We start from the raw sequence: 13,185 nt of genomic DNA on the forward strand, positions 1-13,185 counted from the left end.
CACTCCAGTATCACACCAGTTTCACACCAGTATCACACCAGTATCACTCCAGTTTCACTCCAGTATCACACCAGTTTCACACCAGTATCACACCAGTTTCACACCAGTATCACACCAGTTTCACTCCAGTATCACACCAGTATCACTCCAGTATCACACCAGTATCACACAGTATCACTCCAGTATCACTCTAGTATCACTCCAGTATCACACCAGTATCACTCCAATATCACTCAAGTATTACACCAGTATCACTCCAGTATCACTCCAGTGTCACTCTAGTGTCACTCTAGTGTCACTCCAGTATCACTCCAGTATCACTCCAGTATCACTCAAGTATCACACCAGTATCACTCCAGTATCACTCCAGTATCACACCAGTGTCACTCTAGTGTCACTCCAGTATCACTCCAGTATCACTCCAGTATCACTCAAGTATCACTCCAGTATCACTCCAGTATCACCCCAGCATCACACCAGTTTGATTGATTTGAGTGGATGAATATCAGGTTTGGTCACTTAGTGTTTGGATGCGTTTGACTTATATGTGAAAAAATATGTTTCATAACCCATTCTAGATCAAAACACAAGTCTGTTTCATTTCAATACCTAACATTACTAACAGCAAATCATATTTATCATGTTTATCATGTTTGCAGTTACAGAGCAGACTCTGATTCTATGTCATCATGTTCAAACTGAAACTGTTTCAGACAGGCAGGAGAGGTCAGCACCTTCATCATCATCATCATCATCATCATCATCATCATCATCATCATCATCATCATCATCATCATCATCACCATCATCATCAGCATCATCGTCCTCTTCTTGCTTCCTGACAGCAGAGAGGAACAGGACGCGGTGTTAAGCTGCTCCAGTCTCATGCTGCCCTCTGCTGGCTGAGAAGCTCATTCACACTCAGTCTGAGAGGTCAGAGGTCAGAGGTCAGCAGCACCAACACTTCTTACTACTTATTAGCAGCAGCAGCATGAATAACAACAACAAGCTGGTCAGCAGCATCCTGACACCTGTGTGTGTGTGTGTGTGTGTGTGTGTGTGTGTGTGTGTGTGTGTGTGTGTGTGTGTGTGTATGTGTGTGTGTGTGTGTGTGTGTGTGTGTGTGTGTGTGTGTGTCCAGAGGAAACAAACAGAAACGCAGCAGGTTTTATCTGGTGGATTATCACTTTATTGTTGTTTTTTTGAGTCACCTGAGTAGAAACATGTAGAAGAGTCTGAGTTAGAGTAGAACCAGAGGATCTACTGAAGATTTGCTGAGGATCTACCATGGATCCATCATGGATGTACTCTGGACCTACTGAGGATCTACTGTGAATCTACTGTGGATCTACTGTGAATCTACTGTGGATCTACTGTGGATCTACTCTAAAACTACTGTGGATCTAATGTGGATCTATGGTGGATCTACCATGGATCTCATGTGGATCAACTGTGGATCTACTACAAAACTACTGTGGATCTATGGTGGATCCAGTGTGGATCCAGTGTGTCTCAGGGCAGCCTGTCCACCTTAACGGAGGACAAGGTGAGGTCGTTGTAGATGTCGAGGCGGGTGATGGATCTCAGGTCACGGACCCGGTGTTTGTACTCCAGCAGGTGGGATTTGTTGACGGCGATTCTGAACCCATTGTTGTCGCACAAGATCTTCAGCTGCCAGGAGCAGAAACAAGAAGATAATTATTATTATGAAACTGTTACAGACGGAGCTGGCTGCTGGATCAGAGCCGCTGCAGCAGCTCGGTTCAGCTCCTCCTGTCTGGCTGAAGGTTTTAAAGCTCCATATTCTGTCCAGAGTTTTATTTAGTGTCTTTCTGTCCATTCAAAGCTGTGTGTGTGTGTGTGTGTGTGTGTGTGTGTGTGTGTGTGTGTGTGTGTGTGTGTGGTGTCATGAACCAAAAACACTCTCAATCCATTTCTCCACGTTCATTTTCCAGCATCTCTCTGAGCCTTACCAAGAACAGGCCGTTTCTGTCTCCGTGTCTTTAAGGCTCATTAATATTAACGACCCTCCGTTCCCATTGGCTAACCGTTTCCAGAGTGAAACGTGAGACGCCGCGGCCCGGCGGCTACAGGTAGGGAAAACTCTCCGGTAATAAACGATGACAACCGCTCGACCGCTTTGAAAAAAACACTTTGTTAGTCTGTTATTTCTTGCAAAAATGCTAATGAGCGAACCTTTGTGACATCACAAAGTGACTGAAGTCCAAACGGCTCGTTTAGAGGCTCGCTGCACTAATATGGATTGTGTGGATTTAGTTTTGATACTTTCACCATGTTTAGATAGACCATCCAACTCCTTTATCACCACAGAGGAAGAGGAGTCCTGCTTCACACCATGTGGGACCTTTAATCAGTGGAATGAGCTGCTGTATTGTTTGGTTGGAAGGAAAAATGAAGAATCTCAGAGTTTCATGGTTTGAAGGATCTTCAGCTCCCAGAAGACAGAGAGAAACTAAATAAAATAATTACAACTATCTCCATCATTCAAGGTTTTTTACTCTCAACACTGTCATTTTGAAAATGTGACAACACAGTGGATTTTGCCAAAACAAGTCTTGCCAAAATCCAACAAGTAACCAAATGTTGTAGCGCAACCTTGGGCCAATTTTAAAAATGTTACATCATTTCCTGAAGTTTCATCAAAATCTGATCCGCGGTGTCTGAGATTTTGCGCGTGACGGACGGACAGACGGGCGGACCGGGCCGATCCTTAGCCCCTCCCCCGATTTCATCATGGGGGAGAACTCAATTATCAAGAACCTGATCATCATCCTCACCTCGAACGGCTGTCCCTGGACGAAGGGGAAGTGGCTGAGTTCTCTCTCTTCATTCCCCCACTTCTTTCCGATCCTGCTGTTCCTGACGATCACCTTCCTGCCCTCCTCGTTGAAGCGAGGGTTGAAGTGGAAGGCCAGGTCAGGTCCTGCAGACAGATCCAGCGTGATCCTGGACACAAAACACAGTCATCTCTGTCACAGTGACCCTAGATTCCTGAATCCAACATCTACTTCCACCATTTTACCAGCCAACTAGATGTTTAGACTAGAATAGAGGCTTCACAGTTTTATCACCAACCTGCTGCAGCAGCTGAGTCTCATGATGGAGGAACAGTGTGAACTGTGTGTTAGTGAATAAAGTGTAAATGTGTCTGAAGCAGCTGTCAGCAGAGAGCAGCTGAGTCAGCTTGTTGTGGTGTGGCTGTAGATCCATTCAGTAACGTTCTCAGTAAAAGTGAATAGTGTGATAAGGTGGATTTGTTTCCAAATGTAGGTTACTGTGACACAGTAAACTGTCTTGTCTTTAGCCCTAGTCTCTACTCCAAAACATGAAGAGTTGGAGCTTGAGAAGAGTCAGCTCAGTTAACCTGAACAAACTGTTAGCTAGCTAACTAGCCAGCAAACACACTGATGTTAATGTGAACATGCTAACGCTAGCTGCTACTAGCTACGTTAGCTAGTGTGCTATCAGATGTATCAGATGTGTTAAAGAGTAACTGAACCCCAAACCCAAATCTGTGGTGAAGCCTGACACCTAATGGTGAAAAGTAGGGTACTGCACTGCTTATCTGTTATTGGCTTATCTTTGTGCCAGGTGATGTCACCACCTGTTGTATTCTATGGAAGGTGACATCACCTGGCACAAACACCAGCCAATAGCAGATGGCCAGTGCAGTACCCTACTTTTCATCATTAGGTGTCAGGCTTCACCACAGATTTTGGCAGGGTTTGGTTACTCTTTAATAACAAGACAGTGATGGTTAGCTGACCAGATGCTATGGTTAGCTAGCTAACAAGCTGACATTATCAAAACACTAAATCAGTCGGATCAGTGATGAAATTATCAGTTCAGTCAGAAACAGACAGAAATAAAATCCACCAAATAACTTATACGCTAGCCATTAGGGATGGGACGACATACTTATTTCATTCAATAAATGCTATGGGGTTCAGGATTCAATCCAACCAGGATACAGTGTAATAAATAAAAGTTCAATGGCAACAAGTCTGGGACTCGTCCCTCACAGTCTGACTGTGCAGAATTCTGTTTATTTCTGAGACTCAAATCTTTCCAGCGATGCCATTGGCTGCTAGAATGTAAACAACAATTTAAAAATGTGGTTACAAAGTGACAATAATATAATTTGGATGGAGAGCTTGTGAAACTGTGATGGTCAAGAGTCTCATTAGTGATTACTACAGCAGAATAACATGGAGCTGATATCACCATTCATGTTCCTGACAGCAGAATAACATGGAGCTGATATCACCATTCATGTTCCTGACAGCAGAATGACATGGAGCTGATATCACCATTCATGTTCCTGACAGCAGAATAACATGGAGCTCATATCACCATTCATGTTCCTGACAGCAGAATAACATGGAGCAGATATCACCATTCATGTTCCTGACAGCAGAATAACATGGAGCTGATATCACCATTCATGTTCCTGACACACCAGACGGACTGACACATTTTGTATTGAGATATACTGAACTTGAATATATTGTCCTGTCCCTACCAGCCGTCCCTCCATGTTGTGGGTGATACTGACCTGTCAGCGTTGGGTTTGATTGTTCCGTTGATGGTGATGAGGAGTTTGTCAAAGACTCCGTTGGGCAGAGACTGTCTGTATGGCACCGACTGTCAGCAGGGAAACAACAATTAACCACATCTGTCTGTCTGTCTGTCTGTCTGTCTGTCTGTCTGTCTATCTATGCATCTTACCACGTTCTGTGGGGCAGCAGGTCCAGGTCCAGGACTGGGCCATCCCGGGGCGCTGGGCTGGCTTGGCTGGCTGGGCTGGCTGGGTCCTCCGGGCCACTGGGGCTGACCTCCAGGCTGACCTCCTGGCTGACCTCCAGGCCACTGGGGCTGACCTCCTGGCTGACCTCCAGGCTGACCTCCGGGCCACTGGGGCTGACCTCCTGGTTGACCTCCGGGCCACTGGGGCTGACCTCCAGGCTGACCTCCGGGCCACTGGGGCTGACCTCCTGGTTGACCTCCGGGCCACTGGGGCTGACCTCCAGGCTGACCTCCTGGTTGACCTCCAGGCCACTGGGGCTGACCTCCTCCTGGTTAGAGACGGTTATCATGGTTAAAGAGTAACTAAACCCCAAACCTAAATCTGTGTAAAGCCTGACACCTAATGAATAAGCAGGGTACTGAACTGGTCATCTGCTATTGGCTGATCTTTGGTGCCAGGTGATGATGTCACCACCTGTTGTACACTATGGCAGGTGACATCATCACCTGGCACCAAAGATCAGCCAAGATCTGGTTGATTTAGATTTGGGGTTTAGTTACTCTTTAAACACTTTATTAGGTCAATAGGTATTTAGGTTTTTTTTAAAGATTCTTTTTGTAGGGCATTTTGCCTTTATTGGATAATTAAAAGTAGAGAGAGAGGAAAGATTGGGAGAGAGAGGGGGATGACATGCAACAAAGGTCCCAGGTCAGATTCAAACCCAAGACATCACAGTTACATGGTACCATCCTTACACCACTGAGCCACCAGGACACTCAGATTCAGGTCAGTTTTTGACCAAATAAATTTGGGATACACACTGTGTATAAAGTAGGGGGGTGAGACGTCCATTTACTAAGGACAGTCCCTGGATTTGATGCTTTGTCCCTGGAAATGTCCCCGGGTTTCCCCTCTTTGGACAGTATTATTACCAGAAAAATACTGCGTGAATCACAAATGTCCCCAGATTTGCTACAAAGATCTGGTCACCTTAGTATAAAGTAGATTGTGAATGCTGAACAGAGACACAGTTCACTCATTTTTCCAGAGTGTTGACTATGAAACTCAACTGATCTTTAGACAAAAAAATATAATATACAACAAAAATATCCAATATGGTGGAGAGAAGAGCAGAGCTGGAGAAGCTCCAAATCAAAAGCTACAGCAAGACGATGCTGATCCGTAACGTTAGCTAATGTTAGCAGTTAGCTAGAAGTTTTAACCAGCTACAGTCACCTCATTAGCTAGCAGACATACTGCAGTTAGTGACTATGCCACTAAGGATATGAAGCGTAATGTTAACATATTAATACTAAGGATTGGGGCAATTAATGCTGACAACAAGAACTGAAGCTTGTTTTGGAGATAAATCTAACATTAAAGTAGGCTAGCTGACTGCTAACATTAGCAGATTGAAGGATAATCTTGGTGTATATTTTCATTTTTTGTCCAAAGACAATATGGGTTTGCCTCATTTCCATCTGCTTTGCTGTTCTTCCTGTGTTGTCTAATATTATATAACTGGAATATTAAATCACCAACCACCACTGCTGGGCCAGGAGCCGAGAGCGTCCTCGAGCTGGAGAGAGAGAGAGAGAGAGAGAGAGAGAGAGAGAGAGAGAGAGAGAGAGAGAGAGAGAGAGTTTTAATCTACTGGACTGACTGCACAGTGTGTGTTTCATCACATCCCATCACCTGGCGCCAAAGATCAGCCAATAGCAGATGGCCATTTCAGTAGCATGCCGTTGACCATTAGATGTCAGGCTTCACACAGGTTTGGGTTTGGGGTTTAGTTACTGTTTAAAGAGAGAGAGGACAAAAAGGAGGAAGAGGAGGAAGAGGAAGACAGAGTAAAGCGTATGGAGGCATTGTGTGTGTTTGGTGTCTGATGACAGATGGATGTTCAGTATGAAGGTGTTGGCTCCACAGTTTAACTCCACTGTGTTGAGGTTCTGCACAGAGCTTTAACAGAACACACAGCAGGTAGAGTTGTTGTTATTGTCTGTTGGTCCCAATCGACCAAAACCTCAGGTGAATGTTGACGCTAATCAGGAAGTGGCTGAAAGCTGCAGTTCCTCTAGAGTCCGCTAGAGTCCGCTACAGTCCGCTACAGTCCGGCTCCAGAACGACAGTAGCTTGCTAACGTTAGCCTGATATGACAAAAAGTGACTTGACTTGGGACTTGACTTCCCTTAATGAAGGACTCGACTTGACCTGACTTGACATAACCTGTGACTTGACTTGACTTGACTTGACTTGACCCAAGAAAAAATGACTTGGGACTTGCTTGAGACTTGGGCCAAATGACTTGAGTCACATGTCTGCATTTTCTCCACCAGAGGTTTTGGCCTCAGCAGCTAATTTCACTTCTTCTAATGTGTGTCCTTATGGAGATTTTCAAAATAATTGAAAATGAAACTTTATTGATCCTGTGGGGGAAACAGGTCGCTGCAGTAAGGAAAAGAATAGAGCAGATAGAAGTACAACACGAGAATGTGTTAAGTGGAAATACATGAATCAAAAGTATGAAAGAAATAGAATTTTTTTTTTTTGTAGAAAATATACCCCCCCAACACACACACACACACACACACACACACACACACATACATGTATATTGTCTTACTGATTATTCTACATAGTTTACATGACTATAGTATAATGCATTGTCCATGAAAATAATAAAGCTGAATGTGAGTTTAGTGAGAACAGGAGAGGAAACATGAAGCTGACTTACATTCATGCTGCTGTGTCTTCCTGCTGGTTGATCTGAAAGAGACGAACAGAAGAGTCAAACCTGAGAGGGACGAGTCCCAACATGAAGAGACAGAGGGACGAGTCCCAACATGAAGAGGCAGAGGGACCAGTCCCAACATGAAGAGACAGAGGGACGAGTCCCAACATGAAGAGACAGAGGGACCAGTGCCAACATGAAGAGGCAGAGGGACGAGTCCCAACATGAAGAGACAGAGGGACCAGTCCCAACATGAAGAGACAGAGGGACCAGTCCCAACATGAAGAGACAGAGACAGAGGGACGAGTCCCAACATGAAGAGACAGAGGGACCAGTCCCAACATGAAGAGACAGAGGGACGAGTCCCAACATGAAGAGACAGAGGGACCAGTCCCAACATGAAGAGACAGAGGGACCAGTCCCAACATGAAGAGACAGAGACAGAGGGACGAGTCCCAACATGAAGAGACAGAGGGACGAGTCCCAACATGAAGAGGCAGAGGGACGAGTCCCAACATGAAGAGACAGAGGGACCAGTCCCAACATGAAGAGACAGAGGGACCAGTCCCAACATGAAGAGACAGAGACAGAGGGACGAGTCCCAACATGAAGAGACAGAGGGACCAGTCCCAACATGAAGAGACAGAGGGACGAGTCCCAACATGAAGAGACAGAGGGACGAGTCCCAACATGAAGAGACAGGGGGACGAGTCCCAACATGAAGAGACAGGGGGACCAGTCCCAACATGAAGAGACAGAGGGACGAGTCCCAACATGAAGAGACAGAGGGACCAGTCCCAACATGAAGAGACAGAGGGACCAGTCCCAACATGAAGAGACAGAGACAGAGGGACGAGTCCCAACATGAAGAGACAGAGGGACGAGTCCCAACATGAAGAGACAGAGGGACGAGTCCCAACATGAAGAGACAGAGACAGAGGGAGTGTTGGGCAAGTTACTGAAAATTAGTAATTAGTTACAGTTACTAGTTACTGCTCTCAAAAAGTAATTGAATTACTTTACCAATTACTGCATAATAAAAGTAATTAGTTACTAGGGAAAGTAACTTTTGCGTTACTTTTAAATGTCTGCTTCAATTCTCTTATTACTCATAGCTATATTATTTTAGTGTTGCTGTGGCACAGTGTGACAAGACAACTGTCACATGTTATCTGTCATTGTGCCCATTATCACTATGATGAACAGTAAGTAGTGGAACAATAAAACACAATAGATATGTTTTGATAGGTGTATTTATTGCAGCCTCACAGGCTTCAGATCAGCATCAGTTCACTGTGTGGGCGGAGTTACGCACCGGGAGCAGAGCTGCCAACTCTTTAACAAGGAAAGCAGCTATTGGCTGCTCAGAAAGTCGCTAGAAGTCGGCAGATGATGTCATACGATAATTTGCATATCAATATATAATGCTGCACTATGCACGCCGCGACGTAGCCCGTTTTAATATAAGTGCTGACTCCTATCCTACAGTCCCTGCTCTCAGCAGAGGGAGGAGCTACGCTGTGATCATGTGACTCTCTGGATCAGACAAACAAGTAGAGAAAACCTGCATCAGCCAAACCAGTTTACTGCCAAATGCTTTGGGATTCAACACATTAACTTTGCTTCCCAAGGTCAGAAAAAGTCTCCAGATTTGTCTCTAGTCTCTTCTGAGAAATAAAGTCTCAGGAGGTCGGTAGACTTTTGATTCACTCGCTCCACCGTAAAGTCGGATGATCATAAACCGGATAATCCAGTAAGGAGTAACGAGCCCATTTAAATTTCAGTAATTGTAATTGCGCTATTTAATTTGAAAAAATAATTAGTTACATTACTAGTTACTGCCAAAAGTAGTGGAATTACAGTAACGTTACTTTGTAACGCGATATTCCAACACTGAGAGGGACGAGTCCCAACATGAAGAGACAGAGAGACAGTTACACAACAAACACTCAGCTCTGTGGCTGATCCTGGGTCAGACAGAGGAACAGGGATGTGACAGAAGGAACTGAGCAGATCCATGATATTCACTACAGTCACAGTCTGAACCTGACTGAATGTTCTGTGTTTCATTCTGATCTTCAGTCTTCTGCTTTAATGCTTGAAATGAGTTTCTTAGTCAAATATAAATAGTGAAGTTGATCCTATGTGTGAATTTCTTTCCAAAGCCTTTGCCTTTCCATCAAGGCAAAGAATCTAAAATATAAAATAGTTTTGATTTGTTTAACACTTTTTTGGTCGCTGCATAATTCCATTTGTGTTATTTCATAGTTTTGAGTCTTTACTGTTATTCTAAAATGTGGAAAATAGTAAAAATTAAGAAAATTGTGGAGTGGTACTGTAAATATATACAGTTCAGCAGCAGCAGTCTGATTTCTGTTCAGATGAAATGGAAACTTGATCTTTTCTGCTGTTTGAACATTGATTCTATTTACATGACTTTACATGTTTAGCATTTATTCCAGTAAACAGCATGGAGACTGACCGACTGTGTCGAACCTGCATGCTGCAACATGAACATTACAAACCTCTGTGTCATGTGGAAACCTCCTAACTCCAGTTTGGCAGATTTTTATGTTTCCACTTCAGCTGCAGAAAGTTTCTCTCTAACTGAAACTTTTCAAAACCGCGTTAGAAAAACAGAAAAAGTTAAAAACTCGTCTGCAGTCTGACAGCCAGGCGGCTTTTCTCACTTCCTGTTGACATTTTGGAGATGAACAGTTTTCATCCAACAGTGACAAAATGCTGCTTTGTTCTATGATCTATCTATCTATTTATCTATCTATCTATCTATCTATCTATCTATCTATCTATCTATCTATCTATCTATCTGTCTATCTATCTATATATCTGTTTATTTCATATCCAGCAGCAGGAGAAACTTCCTGTTTTTCTCGTCGTCTGTTTCAGAGTGAAGGGAGGAAAACTTTGCTCAGTAGTTTTCCGTCTCAGCAGAAAACCTCAAAGAGTCAAAACAAACCAGAAGAGAAAACTACAAACTTCAGTTTTACAAACACAAACTCAGAATAAGAATCAGTGTGACCGAAACAGCAGAGAGACGGAGAGACGTACCTGAGCTGCTGCCTCCTGACGAACAGACAGACGACTGAGGAGAGAGAGAGGTGTGTGTATGTGTGTGTGTGTGTGTGTGTGTGTGTGTGTGTGTGTGTGTGTGTGTGTGTGTGTGTGTGTGTGTGTGTGTGTGTGTGTGTCTCGTCCTCCCAGCCTCGCCCTGTTCTCTGATCCTGACCACACCCAGCTGGTTCCCACCTGAATGAAACACTCTGTCTGTGTGTGAGTGTGTTTGTGATGGGTGTGTGTGTGTGTGTTGGGTGTGTGTGTGTGTGTGTGTGTTGGGTGTGTGTGTGTGTGTGTGTGTTGGGTGTGTGTGTGTGTGTGTGTGTGTGAATGAAAGGAATGCAGTCACGCAGACTTTTTCTCTTGCTTGTTGAAAACAAACTCCGCTCCCCCACCGCTGACACACCAACGCTTTATTATGGATTAGTATAGATTACTATCATGGGTTGTTATTATGGGTTACCATGGAAACCAAGGAGGTTTGGATCAAAGATTCAACGCCGGTCTCAAACTCTCTACTGACTCTGAAATGCAGATACAGGAGCTGCTGTTTGGTCTGTGGCAAAAAACTTGAATAAAAAAACTTCAAGGCAGCTCCTCTTTGAAGACTTTATTACATCATAAAAGGATTAAAAACAGCGACATGTTTCAGTCACACAGCTGCCAATCAATCATGTTAAATATCTCAAATTAGTTTCAAATCACCAGTCGAGCCCCCAGAGCCTCTTTCCAAATATTTCCAGAGACAAGACAGTAACAGAGTAGGAGCATGGTGAATGGAAACTGTAAAATATCACATCATAGATCTAAATTTGGACAATCAGCTTTCTCTCCATAAAGATCTGTCAACTCTGGAACACATTACCATCTGAAATCAAATTAATTCCAGATATAAAATCTTTTATAACAAAGGTTAAGTGCTGGCTAAAAGCAAACCAGAGCTATACTCATTTTTAGCTAATTGTACTCTAAATTACTATTGGTGTATGGTGTATGTGTATTTCATTGTATTTCCATATCTGTAGTGTATTGTGGTTTTATGATACTGAAAGCTGTATATTTTAATTAGACTGTACATGTAAAAGCCCAATGAGGGACAAGAGTTGAAAATTAGCAATAGCTATAAACTCTCTGTGCAGCTCATCAGGTTCATGCTCTGTATTGGAACTATGTTAAATTGCATCGTCCCTATCAAATAAAATTCAAATAATAATAAAAATAATAAATAAGCTCAGGCAGCAGTGGGCGTGTCCCACAGTCCAGACCAGTCACAGCAGCCCGAGTCACAGAGAAAGTAAACATGACACATACATGACAGCCAAACACTAACATACAAAACCACATGCGGCATTTGTGATTTTGTATGTTATTGTTTCAGTGGAGTTTTATTTTTTCTCCAAGTTTTTTATCACTCTGCTGTCTCTGTCTGATGTGTCTGATCCCCGGGTTTGAATCCCCGAGTCTCAGGGGGGCGGAGCCAGGCGTCGGGTCCGACTTTTCCCCGAGTCGGGAATACGTCACGACTCGGCCGGCCCGGTAGTTTGTGTTCAGGTGTTTTATGGAAAATTAGAGAATGTTTTGTTTACCTCTGGGCTAACGTTAGCGATCGAGCTAACGAACAATCTTCGGCTGTGTCGGTGGATTCTGGATGTGAACGCGGAAACATCACGTCTTTTAAATTTGTACTCGTGGTTCATTTTCAGCTTTGTTGTGTGAAATTTCTTGCGTTCTCGTTCAGACTAGTTCAACTAGACCAAGTCCTGCTCATCAGGATCAGGTGTTCATGTGGCACTTCCTGGTGGAATATGGTTTTAATAGGATAAAAACTTGGTAAGAGCATCATGAGTTTGATTTCTATAATCAGTTTCAACTTCAATAAATTCAATCATTCCATACAAATTCAGAAAACAGAATTTAAATTCAGTCGTCTGCTGGAACAAATCTCATCACTTTCAATCTGAGTCATTTACACAAACACAAGATCTCAAGTCAACACTTTAGAAACCTTTTCAAGTCATCAGAGTACAAGTCAGAGTCAAGTCCCAAGTCACCAGAACCCAAGTCAAGTCATGTCCCAAGTCACCAGAACCCAAGTCAAGTCAAGTCCCAAGTCACCAGAACCCAAGTCAAGTCCAGTCTCAAGTCTTCTCTTCATGCAGCAAGTCAAGACTCAAGCAATTAAAACTGGGACTCGAGTCCAAGTCATGTGAAGGACACCTCCACTTTATAGCGTTTAAAGTCACACACACACACACACACACACACACACACACACACACACACACACACACACACACACACACTCAGGCCACAGCAGCTCCCTATAGAGCTAGAAAAAAAAATAGATTAGAAATAGAAAATAGAATAGAAAGAATAGAAAATAAATCATGTTGTTGTCAGTTGATCTGGTTCATATAGTGTCATATCATGGTGAATGATAAGGACACACACACAAACACACACACACACACACACACACACACACACACACACACACACACACACACACACACACACACACACAGTCCACTCCTTCCCAGTAGAAGAGGAATTCCTCTGGGACGGAGCCAGCTGATGACTCACTGTCTGTACACATCCCTCTGTGTGT

At 43.6% G+C, this 13,185-nt stretch overlaps 1 protein-coding gene across 1 annotated transcript; it reads right to left on the reverse strand.

The window, feature by feature from the left end:
• Positions 1-1,171: 1,171 nt before the first annotated feature.
• lgals3b (lectin, galactoside binding soluble 3b) lies at positions 1,172-10,597 on the reverse strand. Its single transcript, XM_071536635.1, has 7 exons — positions 10,572-10,597; positions 7,506-7,537; positions 6,311-6,347; positions 4,750-5,096; positions 4,577-4,665; positions 2,799-2,967; positions 1,172-1,671 (listed from the first exon to the last, which is right to left on the reverse strand). The coding sequence occupies exons 2-7, from the start codon at positions 7,509-7,511 to the stop codon at positions 1,513-1,515; spliced, it is 807 nt and encodes a 268-aa protein (XP_071392736.1). The 5' UTR covers positions 7,512-7,537; positions 10,572-10,597; the 3' UTR covers positions 1,172-1,512.
• Positions 10,598-13,185: the final 2,588 nt, after the last annotated feature.

This window comes from Centroberyx affinis, unplaced genomic scaffold (genome assembly GCF_046629955.1).
Source record: "Centroberyx affinis isolate AG114_WGS23_722 - 3 ecotype Tasmania unplaced genomic scaffold, CSIRO-AGI_Caff_v1 ptg002921l_1, whole genome shotgun sequence".
NCBI lineage: Eukaryota > Metazoa > Chordata > Actinopteri > Beryciformes > Berycidae > Centroberyx > Centroberyx affinis.